This window comes from Salvia splendens, chromosome 6, assembly GCF_004379255.2.
Source record: "Salvia splendens isolate huo1 chromosome 6, SspV2, whole genome shotgun sequence".
NCBI classification, from domain to species: Eukaryota; Viridiplantae; Streptophyta; class Magnoliopsida; order Lamiales; family Lamiaceae; genus Salvia; species Salvia splendens.
In genome coordinates, this window is record NC_056037.1 from 36,727,105 (window position 1) to 36,755,011 (window position 27,907).

General features: G+C 43.3%; 1 protein-coding gene across 1 annotated transcript; it reads right to left on the minus strand.

The window, feature by feature from the left end:
• Window positions 1-27,828, minus strand: LOC121809213 (glutaredoxin-C3-like). The gene is made up of 2 exons (XM_042209752.1): window positions 27,302-27,828; window positions 1-224 (listed from the first exon to the last, which is right to left on the minus strand). Exons 1-2 carry the CDS (start codon window positions 27,765-27,767, stop codon window positions 1-3), a joined length of 690 nt encoding a protein of 229 aa, XP_042065686.1. The 5' UTR covers window positions 27,768-27,828.
• Window positions 27,829-27,907: the final 79 nt, after the last annotated feature.

The following is a 27,907-nucleotide window of genomic DNA, read 5'->3' on the forward strand; positions in this document are numbered from 1 at the left end:
TTATTCAGATTCATATTCAGCTTTTTCAAGTAGACTCTTGAAGAGGCGATTGTTTAAATGCTCGGTTTTGATCATGGACCTCTTTTTGTCCCGGCTGACGTAGATTGGAAGATACCCTGGCGGCGCCACCTTGTTCTCCTCAAGATTGAGAGGAAAAGATTTGCTCTTCATCAAGGAACCACCCTTTTTAATAGATTTGCACCTCTTCCATAGGTTGGAGAAGCCTTTTGACAAATTCATGATTTTTCTTTGTTTATAAACAAGTAGTGTAAGCTTCAAATATTATAATTTACTCTGATGATAAGTTGATGTGCATAGAATCTGACTAAGTGTGAAGAAATGCAAAAGAAGGCTGTGCTCTTTTTTCCTTTAAGGATCGATAGGTCTTACATGTTAGGATCGTCGACTGCAACATTAGTTTGATATTGTCCGCTTTAGGTCAAGCCCGCACGGATTTGTTTTTGGGTCACACTCAAAAGGCTTCAAACTAATTGGGGTTGGACAAGAATTATATACACCTTCCAACTTCCCTCACTCATCCGATGTGGGATAGGTTTGTAACCCAACAAACCTCCCCTCAAACCGAGACCACATCGGGAACGCAGTCGACACAAACATGGGTCGTTCCAACCCTGGCCCCTGGGTCATCCTGGGCCCGACCCTAACCGGGGCTCATCCAGGCACAACCCATAGCCACCTAGGCTCTGATACCACTTGTTAAGATCGTCGATCGCAACATTAGTTTGATATTGTCCGCTTTGGATCAAGCCAGCACGGATTTGTTTTTGGGTCACTCCCAAAAGGCCTCAAATTAATTGGGGTTGGACAGGAATTATATACACCTTCCAACTTCCCTCACTCATCCAATGTGGGATAGGTTTGTAACCCAACATTACATTCATAAAATTGGAATTTTGTATTTTTAGAAGGATTCGAATTTGATACACAACATAGTCAACTTGTGAATAATAAATAATGATGATCTTATTTTAATATCAGCCTATACTTACATCAATTATGAAGGGATAAGTGGTTTATAAGATATATGAGGCTAAGGATATTTCTCTGGTTGAAATGGTGAACATTCATTCATATTCCAATGCCTATAAATCAATGCTACCTAAATTAATAATTTACCAGTGGTGGGCAGGCACGAGGAGAGGGAGGCAAATACTAGGATTCAAATTAAGTTGAATATTTTTTTGTTAAATTAATATGCTTTCAATAATTATAAAGAAGTTCAAATTAACTAAGGTATTTCTTTGTTAAATTGATGTACTTTCTAAAATTACAAAGGTCTCAAATATAGAGAATTATCGAATATAGATTAACTATTATGTAAAACTAAGGTATTTCTTTGTTAAATTGGTGTACTTTCTAAAATTACAAAGGTCTCAAATATAGAGAATTAGGTCTCAAATATAGAGAATTATCGAATATAGATTAACTATTATGTAAAACAAACGACAAAAACCTTCATTAGCCAGCGCCCATTAACTGCGAGTAATTACAAATATTAATGAGGATGATTATTTTTAATAAAAGGGATTAAGTGTTAGTTAAGGTGAATTATTGTTGCTAACTTGTGGCGCTTATGAAATAGGAGCTGAATATATCATCGTAGAAAGTAAAACTTCTATGTACTTGTAAGAGAATCTACATGCTATAGTCTAAAAAATAATTTTAGAAAAGTCCAGAAAAATGTAGTGGACAAGTCCTATACACATCACATGAACCATATCTAAATAATTAAAATACAAGTTTTCTTCTCCACGTAACTACTACTACTACACACGTTATAAAACCAATATTCTTATTTTGATGGACCATTTATCTTACCCTAGTCCCCCTTCACTATAAAATAAGTACTAGATTCCTGAAAATTTGTCACTTATATCTATTTTCGTCTGTCTCACTCCATTTTTAGTAGTGGACCATATATTCTACTAACTAATTCTCACTCACATTTTATTATAAAACTAATATATAAAGTAAGACTCACATTCCATTAACTTTTTTAACCCACTTTCCATTACATTTCTTAAAACTCGTACCGGGTCAACATATGACAAATTTTAAAAGATGGAGGGTGTACTACAAACTAAGCTCTTTAAATTTCTGTTTATTTATTAATAAAAAACTAAAACCCATTAATTTTTTTGTATATATAATTCTGTTATTTTTAGTTAACAGACTATTCGGCCGTTTACAACCGACAATTAGATCAGTTATAATCGATTAAGAACCCCTAACAAAATCGCACATCGGCACATGTACACATGACACATAAATTATTAATTGATTAATAATTAGGGGCTAGTTGTTATTTTATTAGTGGATTCAAAATTTATTAATTTTATAATTATTGATGAAGCGGCGAATTTTCGATGGTAATTAATGCACGTAAAAATAAATTACGACACAGAGGTTTTACGTGGTTCGATTTACTGAGGTAAATCTACGTCCACGGGGAGAAATGGGGGCAGGTTTGTATTGCTTGATCTGCGAATTACAGCTTACAACACTGGCCTGCTTTATGATATTCTCTCTAGAGAGCTTTTTTAGAGTTTAAAAGAAGAAGCAGAAGACCTTATCTATCTGACCTAGGTTCTATTTATACAGTGAACTAAGATCGTGGCATGCAGCATTTATTAGGTAGTGGATGTCGTGGAGATCGTGGCGACCTTGCATGGGTCCACTATCCTGCATGAGTTAATGACTGCTTGACACCACTAAATAGATCGTCGGTGTAGTGGAGGTGGAAATCTTGTATGAGTCCACTATCTCCTAGTTCGGTCGAATACTGAGACCGAACTGCTGAATTATTGCCGAGCAGCTTTTGCCGATCTGAGAGTAGAGCTTGATGCCGACCTGAGAGCAGAGCTTGATGAGTTGGCTTTCACCGAGCTGTAGGCTGGGGCCGAACTCTTTGGTTGTACCGAACTGAACTCTTTAGTCACGCCGGACTGATACTCTTTAGTCATGCCGAACTGATACTCTGTCTTGGGCTTTACTGCTGTTGGGCTTGTTTAGTACGTACTCCATCACTACCCCCCCCGAAAAGCGAAGTGAATCACTTCGGCATTCTGGAAAAAAGTATGGGGTAAGTTGATGTTTGTCCACGGTCTCATGAAGTGAACTCTTCTTTGACCGGACTTGGTTTGTGTCCTAATTTGGCGAGTTTTATCGCTCGGATCGGACTTTCCGTTGTCCTAATTTGGGGATCGGACTTTCCCTTGTCCTAATTTGGGGATCGGACTTTCCCTTGTCCTAATTCGGCGAGTTTTATCGCGTGGATCGGACTTTCCCTAGTCCTAATTCAGGCAAGTTTTATCGCGAGAATTGGACTTTTGTTGCAGTTCGTTTCAGACGAAGTGCTTGTTTAGGCTGAATTGTGGTCTTGTATCCTCTTTAGAAGCTTTGACGCACAATCGTGGGCTTGTTGCAGCTCGTTTCAGACGAACTGCTTGTTTAAGCTGAATTGTGGTCTTGTATCCTCTTTAGAAGCTTTGACTCACAATTGTTTAGCTTGTATATGTTCTAAGAAGGGGATCAGTCTTCGAAGAACAAGATACCTCAGTAACATTTGTAAGAGACGACACGCACAGAGACAGACAAAACACACAAACAAAACGCACAGAGACAAATAAAGACCAAGTAAACCAAATAAAGCACATTGAGCAAACAGGACTCAAGACTGACTGACCGGACTGTCTCTTACAAATGGAACTTTTTGAGGTTGGAAATGTGCCATGTTCGGGGTACCTGTTCTCCTGACATGTGAGCCAATTTGTAAGACCCTTTGCCGAGGACTTCTGATACCCGATACGGACCTTCCCATGTGGGTTCGAGTTTGCCCAGCTTTTCTGCTCGGCTTACTTCGTTGTTTCTCAGGACGAGATCTCCCACTTGAAATTGCAGCTTCTTCACCCTTTGGTTGTAATACCGGGCTACTTGCTCCTTGTACTTGGCTGCTTTTATGCATGCCAATTCTCTTCTTTCTTCGGCAAGATCTAGCTCGGCTCTCAGTCCGTCGTCATTCATTTCTGAGGAGAAATTTAGAGTTCGGGGACTGGGTACGCCGATCTCCACCGGAATTACGGCTTCAGTGCCGTACACCAGACTGTATGGAGTTTCACCATTGGAGGTTGTGGGTGTAGTTCGGTAGGACCATAGGACTTGAGGGAGATTTTCTACCCATTGTCCTTTGGCTTGTTCTAACCGAGCTTTTAACCCTTTCACCAGGATACGATTTGTTACCTCCGTTTGTCCGTTTGCTTGTGGATGAGAGACCGAAGTGAACCGCTGTTGAATATTCAGCTCTTGGCACCAATTCTTGAACGTCTTGTCGGTGAACTGAGTCCCGTTATCCGAGATGAGGATGTGGGGTATGCCAAATCGGCACACTATGTTCTTCCAGACGAAATCCAATGCCTTCGAGCTCGTTATCGTAGCTAATGGTTCAGCTTCTACCCACTTCGTAAAGTAATCCACGGCAACGACTAGGAACTTCATTTGCCGAGGAGCTTGAGGAAGTGGTCCCACTATGTCTATGCCCCATTGCATGAAAGGCCAAGGGCTTTGCATAGTGGATAGATCGGTCTGCGGCATTCTTGGGATATTTGCATGGATTTGGCACTTCGGGCATGTCTTGACGAGCTGCACTGCTTCTTGTACCAAGGTTGGCCAATAATATCCCCATCTTAGAACTTTTTTAGCTAAAGCTCTAGCTCCGATGTGGCTACCGCACGACCCTTCATGAACTTCTCTGAGGATGTAGTCCGTCTCTTCTGGTCCTACGCACCGCAATAACGGCTGGAGGTAAGACTTTCTAAAGAGGACTCCTTCATGAAGTTCGTACCGAAGTGCTCGGCACGTGATCTTCCGAGCTTCTCTCTTATCTTCGGGCAATTGTCCTTGATCCAGATATTGCAAGATCGGCGTCATCCAGTTCGGCGAGCTGGATATTGAATGTACCTCGGCTTCATCAATGCTTCGATGCATTAATTCTTCCGCCTTTGAGCTCGGATCTGAGGCCAACTTACTTAAGGTATCTGCTCGGCTATTTTCCGCTCTGGGAACGCGGATTATCCGAAAATAGGAGAAACTTCGGCTGATGCTTTGCGCTTTGTCCAAATACTTCTTCATTCTCTCGTCACGGGCTTCACTGGTACCCAACATGTGATTTACTATGACTTGTGAATCACAATGGACTTTGAGAGATTTGACGAGCAGACTTTGCGCTAACTGAAGTCCGGCCAGGAGGGCTTCGTACTCGGCTTCATTATTAGTAGTGGGGAATAGGAACCGAAGTGAGTAGGTTACCTCGTGTCCGTCGGGAGCGACGAGTAAAATACCAGCTCCACTTCCCATCTTGTTTGAAGCTCCATCTACGAATCCGCTCCAGCAGTCTGGCGGCTCTACTTCGGATTCCAAGGGCTGTGCAAGTTCGGCATTGGCAGACTTTTTCTGTTCGGCAATGACAGGGATTGCTTGATCGAACTTGGCCTCTGTAAGAAAATCTGCCAAGGCTTGTCCCTTGATGGCTTTCCGAGGTAGGTACTCGATCGAGTGTTCTCCCAGCTCTATGGCCCATTTGGCGATTCTGCCTGATGCTTCTGGCTTGGTCAAAACTTGCCGAAGAGGCAGATCGGTTAAAACACATACCTTGTGAGCATAGAAGTATGGCCGCAGTCTCCTTGCTGCATTTACTAACGCCAGAGCAATTTTTTCCAGAGGTTGATACCTTGTTTCTGGACCTCTTAATGCTCGGCTTGTAAAGTAGATGGGAAACTGCTTTAGGCCTTCTTCTCGTACAAGCACCGCGCTGATGGTTTGATCTGATGCCGCTAAGTATAAGAATATTACTTCGGCTTCGGTTGGAGCAGAGAGAATAGGAAGCTCGGCTAGATAACTTTTGAGCTCGTCAAAGGCCTTTTTCTGCTCGGCTCCCCACTCGAATTTTGGTGCTTTTTTCAACACTTTGAAGAACGGCAGTTGCTTTTCGGCTGCTTGGGAAAGGAATCGATTCAGTGCGGCTAGACATCCGGTTAGCCTTTGCACGTCATGTATGGACTTCGGCATTGCCATGTTTTGAATGACTTGGACTTTTGAAGGGTTTGCCTTGAGTCCGTCCTTTGAAACCCAACAACCCAGAAATTTTCCTGAATCTACCAAAAAGGTACATTTTTGGGGGTTGAGTTTGAGGTTGGCTTTCCGGAGCACGTCGAGAGTGGATTTGAGGTTGTCTTCGTACTCCGAAGTGCTTTTGCTTTTGACAACTATGTCGCCGACATACACTTCAACCTGTTTCCCGATTAGGTGCCGAAAAAGCTTGTCTACCATCCTTTGATAAGTGGCTCCGGCATTCTTTAAACCGAATGGCATCTTTTTATAAGCGAAAATGCCGAAATCGGTGATGAAAGCTGTTTTCGGAGCGTCACTCTCATCCATCAACACTTGGTGATATCCTTTGTATAAATCAAGAAAACAGAAAATTTCGAAGCCGATCAAAGCTTCTACTTTTTTATCTATATTCGGAAGGGGATAGCAATCTTTTGGACAGTGCTTGTTTAGATCGGTAAAATCTATGCACATCCGCCATCCTCCTCCTTTTTTCTTGATCATCACAGGATTGGCCACCCAAGAAGGATATTTCACCTCGAATAGTACATCCGCTTTTAGTAATTGGCGGACTTCGTCATGGATGACTTGGCTTCTTTCTGCCGCAAAGAGTCTTTGCTTCTGTTTTACTGGCCGGATTGAAGGATCAATATTTAACCGATGAGTGATTACCTCGGGGGGCACTCCGGTCATGTCCAACGGAGACCATGCAAAGACATCTTTGTACTCCTTGAGGAGCTGAATGGTCTTTTCCCGGAGTAGAGGCGTTCCTGCGAAGCCGACGTTGACCGTTCTGGATGGATCATCTTCGTATAACTGAACGGTCATTGAGTTCGGCTCTGAAGTGACTTCGGTCATCTCGCTTGCCTCCGACTCCGGTTGCTGTGATTGCTATGCTTGATGGTGCCGAACTGATTGTTCGGCACTTTTTAGCGCAATCTGCAGACATTCTTTTGCTCTCTTTTGATCACCTCGGATGACCGCTATCCCATTTTTAGTGGGAATCTTGATGGTGAGGTGATAAGTAGAGCAAACGGCCCGAACTGTGTTGAGCCAGTCCCTCCCCAGGATGATGTTGTACGGAGACCGAGCTTTCACCACAAAGAACTCGATCATCGTATTGGAGCTTGTAGGCGCTTTTCCCACCGTGATCGGAAGGCTGATAATACCTTCAGGGCGGGTGTCCTCCTGGGCGAAACTTTTCAGAGGAAGTGGAGCCGGACTGAGCCGAGCTGGATCCACTTCCATTTTATCGAAACATTCTTTAAAAAGAATGCTGACTGACGCTCCTGTATCCACAAATACTCTGTGGACCAGTTTGTTTGCCACCCCGGCTTGGATGACAATAGCGTCTTGGTGAGGAGAGATGGCTGGGACGGGATCGGCATCTGAAAATGTAATCACTTCGTCTTTCTTCAGCCTTTTATGTGTTGGTTCCTCTTGATTGGAACCTCTGCGTTCTGCTTTTAGGGACGACTTAGTCTTCCCGGCTGGGAGAGCATCAATAGTCAGGATTACTCCATCGTATTGCGGCTCGTCGTCGTCTTCGGGATCCTCATGTCTTTTCGGATCCTGAGGATTGCAGTTCGCACTTCTCTGCCTTTTGTTCTTTTTCGGCTGCTTGCTTTGGTATTTTTTTAACGTTCCTGTTTTCACAAGAACGTCAATACCTGCAGCCAAATCTCGGCACTCCTCGGTATCGTGACCGTGGGTTTGATGGAAGGAGCAATATTGATCCTGAAGTCGCCGTGCGGCTGATTTCGTCATCCGCTTTGGTTTTTCGAACATATCGGAATGTAGTTCGAAAATTTCCGCTCTTGACTTGTTTAATGGTACGAACTGAGCGGGCGGCTTCTCAGGATTGAGACGTGGTCCCAATCTGCCTTGTACTGGTGCCCTTTGAATTCTTTCAAAAGGAGTTCGGCGAGGAAGCACCTGGTCGCTTTGATCGGGCTTCCTTTTGTCTCCTTGGGATGAGCTGTCTAACGACCGTTTTCGACGGTCTGCCTCATCCGCACGAGAAAACTTGTCCGCAATGTCCCACATCTCTTGAGCTGTTTGCGGACCGCACTCCACGAGCTTTCTGTAGAGAGCTCCGGGCAGGATTCCATTTTGGAATGCCGAAATGACAAGTAGATCATTGAGATTATCTACTTGTAGGCATTCCTTGTGGAATCTCGTCATAAAATCGCTGATCTTTTCGTCGCGACCTTGACGTATAGAAAGCAGCTGAGCCGAAGTGCTTCTGGCTTCCGCTTTCTGAAAGAACCTCCTGTGGAAAGCATCCATTAGATCTCGGTAGGATCTAATGCTGCCTTGAGGGAGGCTATCGAACCACCTTCTTGCGTTCCCGATTAGCAGCTCGGGAAACAGCTTGCACATGTGGACCTCGTTGAGACCCTGGTTCGCCATGTTATATTGATAGCGTCCCAAGAAATCATGAGGATCCACGAGTCCGTCATAGGTTATCGACGGAGTTCGGTAGTTCTGTGGTAGGGAAGTTCGGGTAATATCGTCCGAGAACGGAGTCTTCAATGCTCCGTACATGGCGAACCCGACATCTCTTCGGTATGGAGGAGTTGGAGTTCTCCTGTGATTCCGGTACCGAGGATTCTTTCTTCTGGAAGACATGATACTACTGCGGTAGTGACTGTCTCGTATGGAGGGAGAGAGAGAATCCGCCGTTTTCGCCTCCGGCTGCTTTTGGCTTCTCTGCAGGAAGGTTAAGAATTCCTCCTGCTTTTCAGCCAAAAACAGCTTGACAGCCCCGTTCAAATCGGGCTGCTGGGAAGACTCGGTGCGACGGCTGTTGGAGCGGCTTGTTCCTCCGCCATGAGAACTGGTGGTGGATTTATCCCTAGGCTGTTTTCCAGACCTATGGGATGGATTGGCTTCCTCCTGGTTCTCACGGGCAGGAATACGGGTACTCTGCGATCTGGTATGCATTTTTTGGGTTGAAAAAATGGTCAAAAATTCGCTTTATCACAAATTTGGTTCTCTGTTTCCCACAGACGGCGCCAGTGATGAAGCGGCGAATTTTCGATGGTAATTAATGCACGTAAAAATAAATTACGACACAGAGGTTTTACGTGGTTCGATTTACTGAGGTAAATCTACGTCCACGGGGAGAAATGGGGGCAGGTTTGTATTGCTTGATCTGCGAATTACAGCTTACAACACTGGCCTGCTTTATGATATTCTCTCTAGAGAGCTTTTTTAGAGTTTAAAAGAAGAAGCAGAAGACCTTATCTATCTGACCTAGGTTCTATTTATACAGTGAACTAAGATCGTGGCATGCAGCATTTATTAGGTAGTGGATGTCGTGGAGATCGTGGCGACCTTGCATGGGTCCACTATCCTGCATGAGTTAATGACTGCTTGACACCACTAAATAGATCGTCGGTGTAGTGGAGGTGGAAATCTTGTATGAGTCCACTATCTCCTAGTTCGGTCAAATACTGAGACCGAACTGCTGAATTATTGCCGAGCAGCTTTTGCCGATCTGAGAGTAGAGCTTGATGCCGACCTGAGAGCAGAGCTTGATGAGTTGGCTTTCACCGAGCTGTAGGCTGGGGCCGAACTCTTTGGTTGTACCGAACTGAACTCTTTAGTCACGCCGGACTGATACTCTTTAGTCATGCCGAACTGATACTCTGTCTTGGGCTTTACTGCTGTTGGGCTTGTTTAGTACGTACTCCATCAATTATCTTCCCATATTTTTTCAAATTTCATATGAATAACTCGATATCTACATGATTATAAAGTGATTATAAACTTTGAACTACATATACAAAGGTTCACAATAAACATCGCATAATATTTGAAGTACTACACACATAATATTTGAGACAGTAAGTAGCTTTAGAATCACAAATATTTTAAATGTAGATATATTTCCCTCTTTCACTATTATTCTATGTTTTTAAAAGTGTTTTAATTTAATTTAATTCAATTAATAGACTACAACATAGACCAAATTTAACTACTATTAATAATTCAATCAAATTTGTTATTTCAACAATAATTTTTAAATTGACTTATGAACAAATTTCTCATTACTTGTCGATTTCTAGATGATTATTACGTATGTAGTGAAGATTGGGAAAAGATATAAAGGCATAACAAAAATATAATTTTGTTTATATGAGACAATTGGGAAAGATTCAACAGTTAATGTGTAAATCGTTACTTTTGAAAATTATGAAATTAATTAAAATTCAAACAAACTCTATTATTTAAATAAAAAATTCCACTTACTTCAGTTATATTATATTAATTCTTGATTTAATTTACTACTACCCAAAATGTATTAATGTATTGGATGTAAAATTTACAAAATACAAAACCAATTCCTTTCCATAATACTCCCTCCGTCCCACAATATGAGTCACTTTTATTATGATCACGAATTTTAAGAAATATAAAGAATAGTGGATTTGAAAAGTTAGTGGAATATAAAATCCATTTTTTTTATATTGGTTTTATAATAAAATGTGAGTGAAGCGAGGAATTGGAATGTGAGACATACTTACCATTTATGGAAAAAATGAAGTGTGACTCTTATTGTGGGACGAACCAAAATGGAAAAGTGTGACTCTTAACGTGAGACAGAGGGAGTACTCTTCAGTAGGGTTGGAACGGTACGGTATACCGCGCTGAAATGACCATACCGCATACCGTACCGTACCGTACCATGCGGTATGACAAAAAATCATACATTTACCGTACCGCTTTTGTCGGTATACCGCAATTGCGGTATACCAAAATTTAGATATCGTTACCGTACCGCTTTTGTCGGTATACCGTACCGTGATTTGGGTATACCGTAATATGCGGTATACCGTGATTTTCGGTATATACCGCAATTGCGGTATATACCGTGTTATTTGCGATATGATGCGATATAACGCGGTATACCGCGGTATATACAAAATGCATACCTTTACCGTACCTAAAACTGTCGGTACGGTATCATACCGTACCGAAAAGTACGGTATACCGAAAATTCGGTATTTGCGGTATTTTTCGGTACGGTAAGTGCGGTATTTGATGCACTATTTATTAGCACTAAAAATACCTGCAAGCATACAGGGTAGATCTAGTATAGCTAAAGGTCAGTACCGGATATCGAACACAGGGAATAAGATTGCAACTGACTATCATATACTAAGCGTCATATACTATCTAGAGACACGTGATTTTTAGGTTGATTAATTAAACTAGATTGAAAGAAATAAACAAAAAAATGGAAAACATAAAAAGAAATAATACAAAGCAGGCTTAAGAATGTAGAATTTTAGGATCCAAAAACACAATCGACTTCCTTGAATTACGGTCTCCAGAGCTATTAAGTAGATCACAATTATAGATTAAACCCCCTCCCGATGTGAGAAACTTGTAGATTAGGTGATAGGATTGAAGTCCCCTTCTAACCCTTAAACCCCTGACTCCTAAAAGCATATAAGATCAAAGACCTCACTCAAAACCTCAACTCTCCCTAGTTCTATTGAATTAAGGTGTGAATTATCCATTTTTCCAAGTCAACTATTTCGTCTCCCGAGTACTCTAATCAACTCTAACATGTATTCAAGAGGTAGCTAATCAATTGAACATAGAAAGCACCAGATAAATCAAATAACTGCAAGAGCTAACAAGGAAAATCAATCGAATATCTATACCAAAAATTCTACAAAAGATGTTCTACTCCTAGACAAGTAAAAACTACAATTAAAGTACGAGACATGAAAGAAATTGATAAAACCCAAGGTTGAATCTTCAATCTTCAGTCTTCTCTTGCCTGGATCTGCAGAGCTCCGCTCCAATGGAAGATGGATGAATTATGTGTGTATTATGGAATGGAAAGAGGTGTAGAGATGGAGAAGGATTGGATGCTCTGAGATAAAGATTATGAATTAGGTTCAGAGGTATTTATAGACTGGAAAAAGGTTTATTTTTGATAAATTTCGTGCCCTACAAGAAATATGAGAGATTTGGCTTCACAATATAATAATTTCTTTTCTTCCGTGAATTTCCGCCTAATTTCCGCCAGATTTTGATTGCACTGCGCGATGTTTGTAAAATGGCCATAACTTTCTCCACAGAACTCCGATTTAGATGTTTAAGGTATCCACGCGAAGGTCTTTCGAAGACGAAGAGATTGGTATCTAGTAGGCACTGATTGGAATTCAAAATCGCTTCCAGAATGGGCTCGAATAGAGGCTGCTGCACTTTGGCCTTTTTTCACCTTTTTCTATGTTTTTCTATCATTTATCAACAAACACGTCAAAAATACCAAATGTATAACATATGCAATTTAAGAACATAATTTGCATGATTGACATTTAAAATAAGTCAAATCTAGTCCTTAAAAACATGCAAAATCTGTGTTTGTCAGTATTTCGGTATATTTTCCCAGCCCTACTCTTCAGCCATGTTTGGTTGTTGGGAAACTAAAGTTTGCAAGGAAAATAATTCATAGGAAAATGAATCATTGAAATATGATTCCTAACAACTTTATTTATTGATATTATAATTGAATTGAATTTATAAATTTAAAATTTCATTAAAGCTTTGTTGATTAATTATTAATTTATAAAATAGTAATAATGTTTTAGTATTAATAGTGTTATTATTTACTATATGATACATAAATATTCATTTTTTGCTTTATTCTCTCTTACTTTTTTATCTATTTTTTTAACACACTCAACAATTCTTCTTAAACTTCGTGCTGAAAAGTTTCGCCTCAACTATGAGGGAACAGAGGGAGTATATTTTAAAAAAATAATAATTACTATAGTAACAATTATAAATATTATAATAATAATATAACTGTTTTTATTATAAGTATTGTGTAATCATAGTTATTTACTATAATGAAATTAAGTAGAGTTTGATTCATAATTTAATATTATTTTAAAAAAATATTTATTTAAGAATAATAATAACAATAATAATAATAATAATAGTTGTATAAGATTATACTTCACTATTAAATACCCACATATGTAAGAATGTTAAATTGGGAAAAAATATACATAAAAACAGTTAGGATTTATAATCCTGTAAAGTTGTACTATTTTCCTTGTTTTTCGGATTTTGTTTAATTTCCTAGTTTAATTAAAATTCAAATCAAATTACTTTTCCATACAAAAGCTAAGAAATCAAATTTCTTTTTTCTATCATGATTTACATAATCTTCCATATCTAAATAATACTCCTTATAAAGTGATTAAATATTTTGAACTACCCAATAAGATTAACTTTCACAAATAACAATATATTATTTTCTCACATTCCTTTCAAGACTAATACAAATCTTTCCAAATCTATTCACAACCACATAGGAGTAGTACATAATATTTGAAGCATATCAAATCAAATTCAATAACTAACTCTAGAACCAATATTTGAATATATTTACTTGAAACGTTTCTCCTGATAAGACCGGCTCTTCTGAAGCCGAGCCAAGGTCAGCAAAGAGGGCTAGTAATGGCGATGGTGAGATGCAGCCTAAGCCGAAAAGAGCAAGAGAAGATGGACCATCTGCCAATGGAGTTTCGGATCGAAAGGCACAATCTAGTAGTGCTACTACTCCGCGCCAACAGCCTCAATCAACACAACATGATGTTAAGGTATGAATGCAGGATCATGTTTTGATGGTATTTAAGGTTGTACTACATATGTTTTTGCTTTGTTAATTCATCCCTTTTTGAAATAGAACAAGCCCCTTCCTCGAGTTCAGTCATGCTCGGAGACGAAGCAGCCCTTTCCTCGAGTTTGAAGCAAGAGAATCAAGGCTTGAGAGAGAGGTATAAATGTATAAATTATTAAGATATCCTCTTATACATACTTGTATTAATTGGGAATCTTATAACCTTACTCTTCTAGTTTGGATATTGATGGCTTGGCGAATTTTTGATGGTGATGAATGCAGGAAAATGCAGATCACGACACAGAGATTTACGTGGTTCGATTTACTGAGGTAAATCTACGTCCACGGGAAGAAAAGAGGGTAGAGTTGTATTGCTTGATCTGTTTTCTACAGCTTACAATACAGACTTGCTATATGATCTTTTATGTCTAGAGAGCTCCCTCAGAACTTCTGATCTAAGTTCTATTTATACATTGAACTAAGATCGTGGCTTGCATCACCACTAACTAGGTCGTGGCTTACATCACCACTAACTAGGTCGTGGCTTACATCACCACTAAGTATGTCGTGGATGTCGTGGAGGTCATGAGATCCTGCATGGGTCCACCACGAAATAGATCGTGTAGTGGAGGTCGTGGAGGTTCTGCATGGGTCCACTATCTCCCAGTTCGGTCGAATACTGAGACCGAACTGCTGAACTATTGCCGAGCAGCTTTTGCCGATCTGAGAGTAGAGCTTGATTGGTCGGCTTTTACCGAGCTGTAGGCTGGGCCGAACTCTTTGGTAATGCCGAACTGATTCTCTTCCTTGGTCTTTGGGCTGATGGGCCGTCACTGCTATTGGGCTTGTTTAGTACGTACCCCATCACTACCCCCCCCCCGAAAAGCGAAGTGAATCACTTCGGCGAAGCGAGTCACTTCGGCATTCTGGATAAAGGTACGGGGAAGGCTGACGTCAGGGGACGTGCCTTGCGCGTGACTGCATTAAATGCGACAGTAAAATCCGGCCGTTGAATCCTGAAAAGGTGGGATTCGAAACGGTGCGATGATTTTGAAATCTTCTCCGAATTTGATAAATACGTCCTTTCTTCATCAGTTGAACACTTTTGCTATTGCTTCTTCTGCACTCTGTCTCTTTTGCGTAAAAATTTCCTTCCGCTTTCAAGAATTTCTTCAGAATTTCTTCAGATTTTGCAAAGAGTAAGAACCATGTCTTCTTCTTCTTCTTCTGAGTTAGGTACGAATTTTTGATGGTGATGAATGCTGGAAAATACAGATCACGACACAGATTTACGTGGTTCGATTTACTGAGGTAAATCTACGTCCACGGGAAGAAAAGAGGGCAGAGTTGTATTGCTTGATCTGTTTTCTACAGCTTACAATACAGACTTGCTATTTGATATTTGATCTCTAGAGAACTTAACCTTCTTCTATCTGATCTAAGTTCTATTTATACATTGAACTAAGATCGTGGCTTGCATCACCACTAATGATGGATCTCCATGTCGTGGAGGTCATGGAGATCCTGCATGGGTCCACTACCTCTTTGTTTGGTCCGCTTATCCCGCATGAGATCCTGCATGATTTGACACCACTAAATAGATCGTGTAGTGGTCATGAGATCCTGCATGGGTCCACTATCTCCCAGTTCGGTCGAATACTGAGACCGAACTGCTGAACTATTGCCGAGCAGCTTTTGCCGATCTGAGAGTAGAGCTTGATTGGTCGGCTTTTACCGAGCTGTAGGCTGGGGCCGAACTCTTTGGTAATGCCGAACTGATTGGTTGGCTTTTACCGAGCTGTAGGCTGGGGCCGAACTCTTTGGTAATGCCGAACTGATACTCTTCCTTGGGCTTTGGGCTGATGGGCCGTCACTGCTATTGGGCTTGTTTAGTACGTACCCCATCACTACCCCCCCCGAAAAGCGAAGTGAATCACTTCGGCGAAGCGAGTCACTTCGGCATAAAGGTACGGGGGAGGCTGACGTCAGGGGACGTGCCTTGCGCGTGACTGCATTAAATGCGACAGTAAAATCCGGCCGTTGAATCCTGAAAAGGTGAGATTCGAAACGGTGCGATGATTTTGAAATCTTCTCCGAATCTGATAAATACGCCCTTTCTTCATCCTTTGAATACTTTTGCTATTGCTTCTTCTGCACTCTGTCTCTTTTGCGTAAAAATTTCCTTCCGCTTTCAAGAATTTCTTCAGAATTTCTTCAGATTTTGCAAAGAGTAAGAACCATGTCTTCTTCTTCTTCTTCTGAGTTAGGTAGCGGTAGGAAAGGGGGCAAGGGGTCTTCTAGCCGGAAAGAGTCCGGGGAGAAGACTGTAGAATACTTTCACAGCGTCTTGAGTAAGGACACCGTGATATCTCTACACGAAAAATATCTTCTTCCCGGGGGGAAGGCGGTGGTTCCCGACGATGATCATAGGGCTAACGACCCGCCGGAGGGTTATGCCACCGTTTACGAAGCCTGCTTAGAATGCGGGCTTCGTTTCCCTCTTCCCCCACCTTTTGTAGAGCTTCTTGATTTTTTTCAACTCCCTTTAGGTCAGGTGACTCCGAATTCTTGGAGGCACTTGTCGGCTTTTGCTGCCGAACTCCGTAGGCTAGATAAGGATCTGTCTCTGCGGGCAATCCTTAATTTTTTCCAGTTTAAAAGGAAGGGATCTTGGTTTTACTTGATCCCCTTACAGCCTTTTAGGGCCTTCTGCAAAACCAAGTGGCCGAAATGGCAAAACCGTTTCTTTTTTTATAATAGGACTTCGGCTCCGGGCTTTCCTTGGAGAGGGCCGAAGTCCGTGATTCCCCATCCTCGGTTAGAACCGTTGGCCGAGCTCGAGGGCGAGCTCAATAAGATTCCTATGATTAGGAAACAATACTCGGAAACTGAGCTCGTCAAGGGCGACCTCGTGTTCAATATCTCGTCTTCGGACGAAGAGACTGAGGGTGAGGATTTCTTTTTTATGCCTTACTGCTTTAGCGGCGAAAACTAACCTTGTTTCCTTGTTTTTCGGTAGTGAACATATTGAATAAGCTGAGCCGCAAATCTTCGGAGTCCAAGGAGCCGGAGAGGCCGAAAATCACCAGCTCGGCGTCTGATGCCGAGAGGACTCCGAAGAGGCAAAAAACCTCTTCGGATCCGAAGAAGCCGGAGTCGACTTCGGCAAGTAGGAAGGGGAAGACCCAGAAGCCCCCGAGAGCGCCAGAGAAAGACGTGGTCTTGGCGCCTCCTTCGGAACATATCTGTGAGCCCTTTTTATGGCCCACGGACTTCGCCGAGGTGAATTCTCTTCTTGATTTTCTGGCCTTGCTTTTTTCCTGTATTTTTTGTGGCCCCTCTGTTGACTTTTTGCTTTTTCCATTTTCAGAGGAACGATATGCTCTCCAAGCTCGTCGCCGTTGAACTCTCCAAAGCGTCCAACGACTATGCTGAGATGCAGAGGAAGTTGGCGGCTGCTTGTCACCGGGCCGAGCAAGCTGAGGCAAACTTTGAGAAAGCCAGAGCTGCTAGGATTTCGGCCCAGGATGAAGCTCAGTTTGCCAAAAACCAGCTCGTCATCCAGCGAGAGCAGACGAAACGGAGGGATGCTGCCGCCGTGGTTGCCCAAGGGGAGGTTCTCCGTGCTTTCGCAGAGAAACTCTTTCTGAGCAACCAATTTTCAGCCTTTGTCGGTGATCTGCTGAAACTGATGACCGATAAAGCCGAGCAGGGTCCCGAAGTCATCCTGCCGCTGTACGGCCGAGAGATAGCAGCTCGGCTTCAGAGTCTGCCGGTGCTTGAGGAGCTTGCTTCGTCCTCGGTCCTGCTTTCTGCAGACCAAGTTCGTAGTTGCCGAGCTGACCGCGATGAGAACATGGAGGCTATCTTTGCCTCCATAGGGTCAGTTTCACCCGCTCCAATTTTCCATGGAGAGGGTGAGACCGAGCAGCATGAGCGGCAGACCGGCGATGAGCAGGCCGAGCAGGAGGCGCAGCAGATCGGCTACGGTGGCGCCGAGCAGGCTGGGGAGAGCAGGGAGGCCGAGGCTGAAGCTGAAGCAGACGAGAAGGAAGCTGAACCTCACCGAGAAGGCGGAGACGAAGCTGGCGGAGTATGATTTCGTCTCCCTTCTCTTAGTTTAGTTTCTTCCTTCTTGTAAAACGGCCTTGAAGCCCTTGTGTAGAAAAAATTTTTTCTTATGAATGAAAAAATTCTTCTTTCTGCTCTTGTGTCTTCGTATAGCCTTTCGTACTCTCTTTTACTCCTGTTGTGGTTTACTACCTGCTCAGTAATCTGAAATGCCGAACTGACATAGCTGCTCTATATTCTGAACTCTTAAGGAGCTGGAGGTACTTCACTGGAAGCGGCTGTACTCTTCGGCTTTAGACGAAGCTGAGAAAAGAGCCATAGCTGACCAGGTGAAGAATGACGAACTCTTGGCTCGTTCAGTGAAGCTGGAGGCCGACAATAAGGACTTAGAGTCCGAAAAGAAAGATCTGGAGGCCGAGCTGAATACCGCCGTCGCTGAGAGGACTGCGTATGAGGATTTCATCTGCAGGCGCGGGGGAATGACCATCTCTGAAGTTCAGGAACGAGTTGACGAACTGTGGGAGGAATATCATGTACTCCGGAGGAACAATGCGCTGGAGAGCTCGGCTTGCCAACAAGTCGTGAAATCATTGCGGCGCTGGGCTTCTCGATACGACATCATTCTTTCCCGGCGTCCCTCAATCGAGAGATTCCTTAGGCATTTCCCGTCAACAGATGGTCACACTCCAGCTCAAACCCCTGATTCACTTGCTCAAAACCTTACTCCAAGTCAGCAACGAACTCAGGAACAGCCGGAAACGTCAAGACGAGAACGGACTCAGGAGGAACCGGAAACGTCAAGACAAGGACGGACTGAAGTTCGTAGAGGAGCTGTGATTATGAGTGAGCAAGATCAACAAATGCTTCGTGAAGAGACTCTTCGCCGCCGAGGTGCTAGAGCTTCCCGGGCTCAGGGAAGAGGCGGTAGGTCGATTAGAGCATCTCGTCGACCTGCTTATTCTTCAGCTGCCGAGAACGCCCGAACTCGGCTTCACGAGGATTTTGTGAATAGATGGCTCAACTTTAGCAACCAGGGACAGTAGAATAGTCCTTTGTAATAGCGTAACGCCTTCTCGTAGGGCAGCGGAGTTGTATGCCGAACAAGTTTTAATAAATGAAATCTTCATTTCGCTTCTATCACTGCGTATTTACAGCTCAGCGAAAAAATTTCATCGTGCTCGTCCTCGGTCTTATGAAGTAAACTTCTTTGACCGGACTCGTCCTCGGTCTTATGAAGTAAGCTTCTTTGACCGGACTCGTCTTTGGTCTTATGAAGTAAACTTCTTTGACCGGACTTAGTCCTCGGTCTTATGAAATAAACTTCTTTGACCGGATTCGTCTTTGGTCTTATGAAGTAAGCTTCTTTGACCGGACTCGTCTTTGGTCTTATGAAGTAAATTTCTTTGACCGGACTAAGCTTGTGTCCTAATTTGGCGAGTTTTATCGCTTGGATCGGACTTTCCCTTGTCCTAATTCGGCGAGTTTTATCGCGTGGATCGGACTATCCATTTGTTGCAGTTCGTTTCAGACGAACTGCTTGTTTTTTAAGCCGAATTGTGGTCTTGTATCTTCTTCAGAAGCTTGGACTCACAATCGTTGGCTTATTGTTGCAGTTCGTTTCAGACGAACTGCTTGTTTCTTAAGCCGAATTGTGGTCTTGTATCCTCTTTAGAAGCTTGGACTCACAATCGTTGGCTTATATATGTTCTAAAAAGGGGATCAGCCTTTGAAGAACAAGATACCTCAGTAACATTTGTAAGAGACGACACGCACATAGACAGACAAAACGTACAGACAAACAAAACGCACATAGACAAACAAAGCAAGCACATACCCCTAGGACCGAACTAGACACAAGACTGACTGACCGGACTGTCTCTTACAAATGGAACTTCTTGAGGTTGGAAACGTACCATGTTCGGGGTGCTTGTTCTCCTGACATGTGAGTCAATTTATAAGACCCTTTGCCGAGGACTTCTGGCACCCGATATGGACCTTCCCATGTGGGTTCGAGTTTGCCCAGCTTTTCTGCTCGGCTTACTTCGTTGTTTCTCAAGACGAGATCTCCCACTTGAAATTGCAGCTTTTTCACCCTTTGGTTATAATACCGGGCTACTTGCTCCTTGTACTTGGCTGCTTTTATGCAGGCCAATTCTCTTCTTTCTTCGGCCAGATCTAGTTCGGCTCTCAGTCCGTCCTCATTCAGTTCTGCTGAGAAATTAAGAGTTCAGGGACTGGGTATGCCGATCTCAACCGGAATCACGGCTTCAGTGCCGTACACCATCGAGTTCGGCTCCGGTGTGACTTCGGTCATTTCGCCGGCCTCTGACTCCGGCTGCTGTGATTGCTATGCTTGATGGTGCCGAGCTGATTGCTCGGCACTTTTAAGCGCAATCTGCAAACACTCGCTCTTTTTTGATCACCTCAGATGACCGCTATCCCTCCTTTAGTGGGGAGGGAGTTCGGCGAGGATGTCCCTGATCGCCAAAAGGAGTTCGGCGAGTTTGTCCCTGATCGCTATGATCGGGTTTCCTCCTGTCTCCTCGGGATGAGCTGTCTAAAGACCGTTTGCGACGGTCTGCCTCATCGGCACGGGAGAACTGGTCCGCAATGTCCCACATCTGTTGAGCTGTTTGCGGACTGCATTCCACGAGCTTTCTGTAGAGAGCTCCGGGCAGGATTCCATTTTGGAACGCCGAAATGACAAGTAGATCATTGAGATCATCTACTTGTAGGCATTCCTTGTGGAACCTCGTCATAAAGTCGCTGATCTTTTCGTCGCGACCTTGACGTGTAGAAAGCAGCTGAGCCGAAGTGATTCGGGCTTCCACTTTCTGAAAGAACCTCCTGTGGAAAGCATCCATTAGATCTCGGTAAGATCTAATGCTGCCTTGGGGGAGGCTATCGAACCACCTTCTTGCGTTCCCGATAAGCAGCTCGGGAAACAGCTTGCACATGTGGACCTCATTGAGACCCTGGTTCGCCATGTTATACTGATAGCGTCCCAGGAAGTCATGAGGATTCACCAACCCGTCATAAGTCATCGACGGAGTTCGGTAGTTCTGTGGAAGGGGAGTTCGGGTGATATCGTCCGAGAACGGAGTCTTCAATGCTCCGTACATGGCGAACCCGACATCTCTTCGGTATGGAGGAGATGGAGATCTCCTGTGATTCCGGTACCGAGGAGGAACAGGAACATGTCGGGGTTGAGGATTCTTCTTTCTGGAAGACACGGCACTACTGCGGTAGTGACTTTCATGTCTGGATGAGGAAGGAGAATCCACCGTTTTCGTCTTCGGCTGTTGGCTCTTTTGCAGGAAGGCTAAGAACTCATCCTGCTTCTCAGCCAAGAACAGCTTGACAGCCTCATTCAAATCAGGCTGCTGAGAAGACTCGGTGCGACGACTTCTGGAGTGGCTTGTTCCTTCACCGTGAGGACTGGAGACAGATTTCTCACGAGGCTGCTTTCCAGGCCTATGGGCTGCTGGACTAGCTTCCTCATGGTTATCACGGACGGAGGCACGGGTGTTATGTGATCTAGTATGCATTTTTTTTTTTTGTGGTGAAAAAAGGGTCAAAAATTCGCTTTATCACAGATTTGGTTCTCTGTTTCCCACAGACGGCGCCAGTGATGGCTTGGCGAATTTTTGATGGTGATGAATGCAGGAAAATGCAGATCACGACACAGAGATTTACGTGGTTCGATTTACTGAGGTAAATCTACGTCCACGGGAAGAAAAGAGGGTAGAGTTGTATTGCTTGATCTGTTTTCTACAGCTTACAATACAGACTTGCTATATGATCTTTTATGTCTAGAGAGCTCCCTCAGAACTTCTGATCTAAGTTCTATTTATACATTGAACTAAGATCGTGGCTTGCATCACCACTAACTAGGTCGTGGCTTACATCACCACTAACTAGGTCGTGGCTTACATCACCACTAAGTATGTCGTGGATGTCGTGGAGGTCATGAGATCCTGCATGGGTCCACCACGAAATAGATCGTGTAGTGGAGGTCGTGGAGGTTCTGCATGGGTCCACTATCTCCCAGTTCGGTCGAATACTGAGACCGAACTGCTGAACTATTGCCGAGCAGCTTTTGCCGATCTGAGAGTAGAGCTTGATTGGTCGGCTTTTACCGAGCTGTAGGCTGGGCCGAACTCTTTGGTAATGCCGAACTGATTCTCTTCCTTGGTCTTTGGGCTGATGGGCCGTCACTGCTATTGGGCTTGTTTAGTACGTACCCCATCAGATATCATGGTGCAAGAGTTGCAAAATGAGGTTAGCCCTTTGTTTACTTAGTTTGGTCACCATTGAAATTTGATGGTTATGTAGGCAAATGAATGTTAATGATTTTTTGTGTTTGATTTGTTTATAATGATTCAAGCTTCAAAATACAAAAAGGATGATTGCTACAATGGATCAACAACAGGAAATGTTTGTTACTACTTTCGCGGATGAAATGTTAATTTCAACCCATTCTTTAAATTGGATCTGTTGAGAATCTGAATAATTCTTATTTAGCCTTATTTCTGTAATAATGGAGTGCTCATTTCAGTTGGAAGAAGAAGGCAGAGTTCGGTAAGCTCGGCTTTGAGCTGGAACTAGCCGAGAAGAAGAAGGCAGAAGAAGGAAGCTCGGCTTTGAGCTGGAACTAGCCAAGAAGGGAGTTCGGTCTTGAGCCGAGAAGGGAGTTCGGTCTTGAGCCGAGAAGGGAGTTCGGTCTTGAGCCGAGAAGGAAGAAGCAACCTAGCCGAACTAGCCGTTGGAGCAGCAGTTAGTTAGCTGAGATGTAGCGGTTATTCTTCTTGTTTTCTTGATTCTTGTTGTAGCTAGTTAGTAGCAGTTGCTACTTGATTGTAGAGCTTTAAATAGCTCATAAACCGTGTATGTAGTTTAGGAGTTTTATCAATAAAGAGTTTTCCAGTTTCTCTCCAAGATTATCATCTTCAATACTCAAAGTGTGAGTGTGTGTGTTTCTGCATTGTGTGATCTCATACAACAGTGAGTGTGTGTGTGATCTTCTTGAGTGTGTGAAAGCCTTGTGTGTCTAAATCACAACAAGTGGCGCCGTCTGTGGGAAGGGATATTGAAGCTGATTTGCAGAGGATCAAACGGTTTCAGAGATGGCAGCAAGGCTTGATGCAGAAAAGTTCACAGGCAAGAATGATTATAGCCTGTGGAAGATGAAAATGAAGGCGGTTTTGATTCAACAAGGCTTGGCCGCAGTTCTTGCAAAACCAGAGGAGAAAGGAAAGGCTCCAGTGCTTGATGATAAAGCTCAGGCAAAGATGGAGGAGATGCAGCTCAAGGCACATTCTGCAGTGATTCTGTGCCTTGGAGATAAGGTCTTGAAGGATGTTCAAGAAGCCAAGACTGTGGTGGAGATCTTGGACAAGTTGGATGAAGTTTACTTGGCCAAATCCTTGGCTAACCGGCTGTATCTCAAGAAGAGGCTGTATGCCTATAGTTTTTCTGGAGATAGGTCCATCATTGAGCAGCTAGAGGAGTTCAACAAGATCATTGATGACCTGGGATCTGTTGATGTCAAGATTTCAGATGAGGATAAGGCCATTCTCACATTGAATGCCTTGCCTAGCTCGTATGACCAGTTAAGTGATGCAATTATCTATGGAAGAGATAAACCTATCACCTATGCAGAAGTCTATTCAGCCTTGATGGCCAAAGAACTCCAGAAGACAGCCAACAGAGGCTCTGCAAGCTCCAATGTTCAAGCTGCAGAGGCCTTGAATGTGAAGAAGTTCAAGAAGCAGAACTTCAAGAAGAAGTTTGAGGGCCCTAAACCCTCAAGTTCTGATGCTCAGAAGGAAACCAGAGCTTGCTATTGGTGCAAGAAACCTGGACATTTGAAGAAAGATTGTCATGCATGGAAGAGAAAGATGGCCTCTGAGGGACACAACCAATCTGATTGTGTGGAGAGTGCTGATCCCCCGGCTCAACTTATGAATATTAGTGACAGTGGGGTCAGTCACAGGTGGATAATGGACTCGGGGTGCAGCTTCCATATGTGCCCCAATAGAAGCTGGTTTCATGATCTTCAAGAAGCATCGGGTACGGTTGTTCTTGGAAATAATCACATTTGTCAGATCAGAGGAATAGGGAAGGTAAAGCTAAGCCTACAAGATGGCTCTATAAAGATCCTAACTGGGGTGAGGTATATTCCAGAAGTGAAGAGGAATCTCATCTCATTGGGAATGCTGGAGCAGAGAGGGTTCACCATATTGATGAGTCAAGGAAAATTGTTTGTTAAATCTGGAGATGCAGTGATGATGGAGGCTGACAGAGAGCATATTCTCTATTATCTGAAGGCTAAGGCTGTTGATGGAGAAAGCAATGCTGTGTCAGATGATTCCCTAATGCTATGGCACAAGAGGCTGGGCCATCCAGCAGAAGGAAGCTTGAAAGAACTCATCAAGAAGGGCCTGATCTCTGGAGATTTCAACAAGATGGACCCCTGTGAGCAGTGTATACTTGGAAAAGCAAAGAAGGCACCCTATCCTACAGGTATTCACTCTTCTACAGCCCCTTTAGACTACATACATAGTGATCTTTGGGGGCCTTCACCGGTGTGTTCAATTGGTGGAGGAAAGTATTATCTAGCTATCATTGATGACTATACAAGGAAGTTGTGGGTATATATTCTTAAGGAAAAATCTGAAACACTCACAAAGTTCAAGATATGGTGTAAGGAGGTTGAGCTAGAGAAGGGTAGAAGTGTTAAATGCTTAAGAACAGACAATGGCCTAGAGTTCTTGTCTGCTGAGTTTGATCTGTTTTGTAAAGAGAAGGGTATGAAGAGGCACCGTACTGTTCCTGGTAATCCCCAGCAAAATGGTGTTGTGGAGAGGATGAATAGGACTATCCTAGAGAGGGTGAGGTGCCTGCTTCTTGGTTCTGGTTTGAGCAGCAGGTTCTGGGGTGAGGCTGTGTATACAGCAGCCTATCTTATCAATAAATGCCCATCTACTGCCCTGAAATCTGAAACTCCTGATTACATGTGGTATGGAGCTCATAGTGACTACTCAAAGTACAAGGTGTTTGGGTGTGTGGCCTATGCTCATGCTAGGCAAAGCAAGCTTGAAGCTAGGGCTCTGAAATGTATTATGTTGGGGTATCAGAGGGGTGTTAAGGGGTATAGGCTCTGGTGTATTGAGCCCGGTAAGCAGAAGGTCTTGGTGAGTAGGGATGTGGTGTTCTTGGAGGATCAGATGCCATACCTGAAAGATAAGCTGGACTCCAGTGAAGATGAGGGTGATTTCTTCAAGGTGGAGCCTGTGGGGGTTGGCCTAGGAGCAGGTGGAGTCACTGACTCAGGGAGTGAGTCTGATTCAGATAAAGAAGAGGCTCCAACTCAGGGCAACCAGGCTGGTGAGTCTATATCAGACTCTATCAGAGACTATCAGCTTGCAAGGGACAGAGTTAGAAGAGAAACAAGGCCACCAACAAAGTTCTCTGATGTTGTGTATTATGCTCTGTGTGCAGCTGAAAGTATTGATGGTGCAGATCCACTCACATATAAAGAAGCTATGCAGAGTAAAGATAGAGAAAGATGGATTGAAGCCATGAATGAGGAAATAGAGTCTTTACTCAAGAACAAAACATGGATTTTGGTGGACAAATCCAAGCTGAGTACAGATGGTAAGGAAAGGAGGCTGGTAAGCTGTAAGTGGTTGTTTAAAAGAAAGATTGAGACCACTGATAAGGATAGAGTCAGGTTCAAGGCAAGGCTGGTGGCTAGAGGCTTTACACAGCAGGAGGGAATCGATTTCAATGAAGTGTTTGCACCTGTTGTGAAGCACACTTCAATTAGGATCCTATTGGCTGTGGTGAATCAGCTTGACTGGGAGCTACAACAGCTTGATGTGAAGACAGCCTTCCTCAATGGAGATCTAGAGGAAACTATCTTCATGGAACAGCCAGAGGGCTATGTGAAGATTGGAGAAGAAGGCAAGGTGTGCCTGTTACAGAAAAGTCTTTATGGACTTAAGCAAAGTCCTAGACAGTGGAATAAGAAGTTTGATGCACAGATGAAGAAGATTGGCTTCTCCAAGTCAGAATATGATGATTGTATTTACATCAAGAAGGCAGGCAGGACTCCCATTGCCTACCTATTACTCTATGTGGATGATATGCTACTTGCAGGGCCTTCTATGACAGAAATTCAGAAAGTTAAACAAGATCTGAAGTCAAGCTTTGAAATGAAGGATCTAGGAGAGTCAAGGAAGATCCTAGGCATACATATTCAGAGAGATAGAGGCTGCAAGAAGCTGTGGATGCTGCAAACTGACTATATTGAGAAGGGAAGAGTGAAGGTGATTAAGATTAACATCTTGCACAATCCGGCTGACATGCTAACAAAGTCTCTAGGTAGAGACAAGTTTGATCATTGCAAGAAGTTGATCAATGTTTGTGCAAGAACTGAGATGAGCCCTCAGGTGGAGAATTGTAATAATGGAGTGCTCATTTCAGTTGGAAGAAGAAGGCAGAGTTCGGTAAGCTCGGCTTTGAGCTGGAACTAGCCGAGAAGAAGAAGGCAGAAGAAGGAAGCTCGGCTTTGAGCTGGAACTAGCCGAGAAGGGAGTTCGGTCTTGAGCCGAGAAGGGAGTTCGGCCGAGAAGGGAGTTCGGTCTTGAGCCGAGAAGGGAGTTCGGTCTTGAGCCGAGAAGGAAGAAGCAACCTAGCCGAACTAGCCGTTGGAGCAGCAGTTAGTTAGCTGAGATGTAGCGGTTATTCTTCTTGTTTTCTTGATTCTTGTTGTAGCTAGTTAGTAGCAGTTGCTACTTGATTGTAGAGCTTTAAATAGCTCATAAACCGTGTATGTAGTTTAGGAGTTTTATCAATAAAGAGTTTTCCAGTTTCTCTCCAAGATTATCATCTTCAATACTCAAAGTGTGAGTGTGTGTGTTTCTGCATTGTGTGATCTCATACAACAGTGAGTGTGTGTGTGATCTTCTTGAGTGTGTGAAAGCCTTGTGTGTCTAAATCACAACAATTTCTGTATAATTTCTTACTCTTGTCTCTATCTATAATTCACATTAATTAATTTCTTCATTCTTATATACATCTATAATTCATATTTATATTTGTATTCTTTTATATACATATTTGTATCTTTCAATGCATATACTACTATTACTTTTATGAACAAACAAACATATGTAGTTTCTTTCATTACTCATCTCTATAATCATATTGGTGGTGAGATATAACTATTAATAGCGGCCCTCTCATCATGGTTTCCTTTTTATTCACATATCCCCCCAATTTTGGACTTCCATATATGCTGAATAAATTAACATAAGAAATTACAGAAATAGTAAAAATCGAAATCCATCAACAGTGAAAATGTTAAAGAAGATTGAAAATAATTAAGCTTCATATCATCTATACAAAGGACATAATTGCTACTACTATCGCACCACAAAATCATACTACTCCTCCTAGTAAAATCAATTCCCCAACACAAGAAATTTAATTCCTTTTTTTCACCACAAAAAAAGAGAGGAAGCCAGCGCGCTGACTTCAAAGCCAGAGCGCGCCCGGCTTCCTTCAGCAGCGGCACCAAAGCGCCGCCAATGTGCGCCGCCATGACTCTATCCATCGGCCCGACGAGTTTTCCGCCGACGAAAACCACCGGCATGGCGGCTGCTCCGCCGAGCAGGTGCGAGAGCGCGGCCTCGATGTCCCGGCCCATGGGATCGTGGTCGAGCTCGTAGACGGTGGGGCTGACGCCCATCCCGCAGAAGAGGCGCTTGACGGCGTGGCACATGCAGCACGTGCTCATGCTGAATATCACCACCGCGCTGCCCGACGCCAGCCACACCACCCTCTCCAGAGCGTCGGCGGCGGCGGCGGCGGAGGAGGAGGAGGAGTTGCTCGAATCTGATTGGTACTGCATTTTGATTTTTGATGATGTGTATATGCTTTTAGAGTGGTCCAAACGAATTCTATTTATAGAGAGTGAGATTTAGTCCGAGGATACTAAAGTCTGATGAAATGAGATTTATTTATAGAGTTTGAGGGAGAGGGGTAATTTTG

What these genes read in the sequence shown, in the direction of transcription:
- LOC121809213 (XM_042209752.1), bottom strand. Translation starts at nt 27,767, where the DNA reads ATGCAGTACCAATCAGATTCGAGCAACTCCTCCTCCTCCTCCGCCGCC. An exon ending in TGATTTTACTAGGAGGAGTA is followed by an intron (nt 225 to 27,301) that starts GTATGATTTTGT and finishes ATTTGTCAAAAG; the next exon opens with GCTTCTCCAACCTATGGAAG.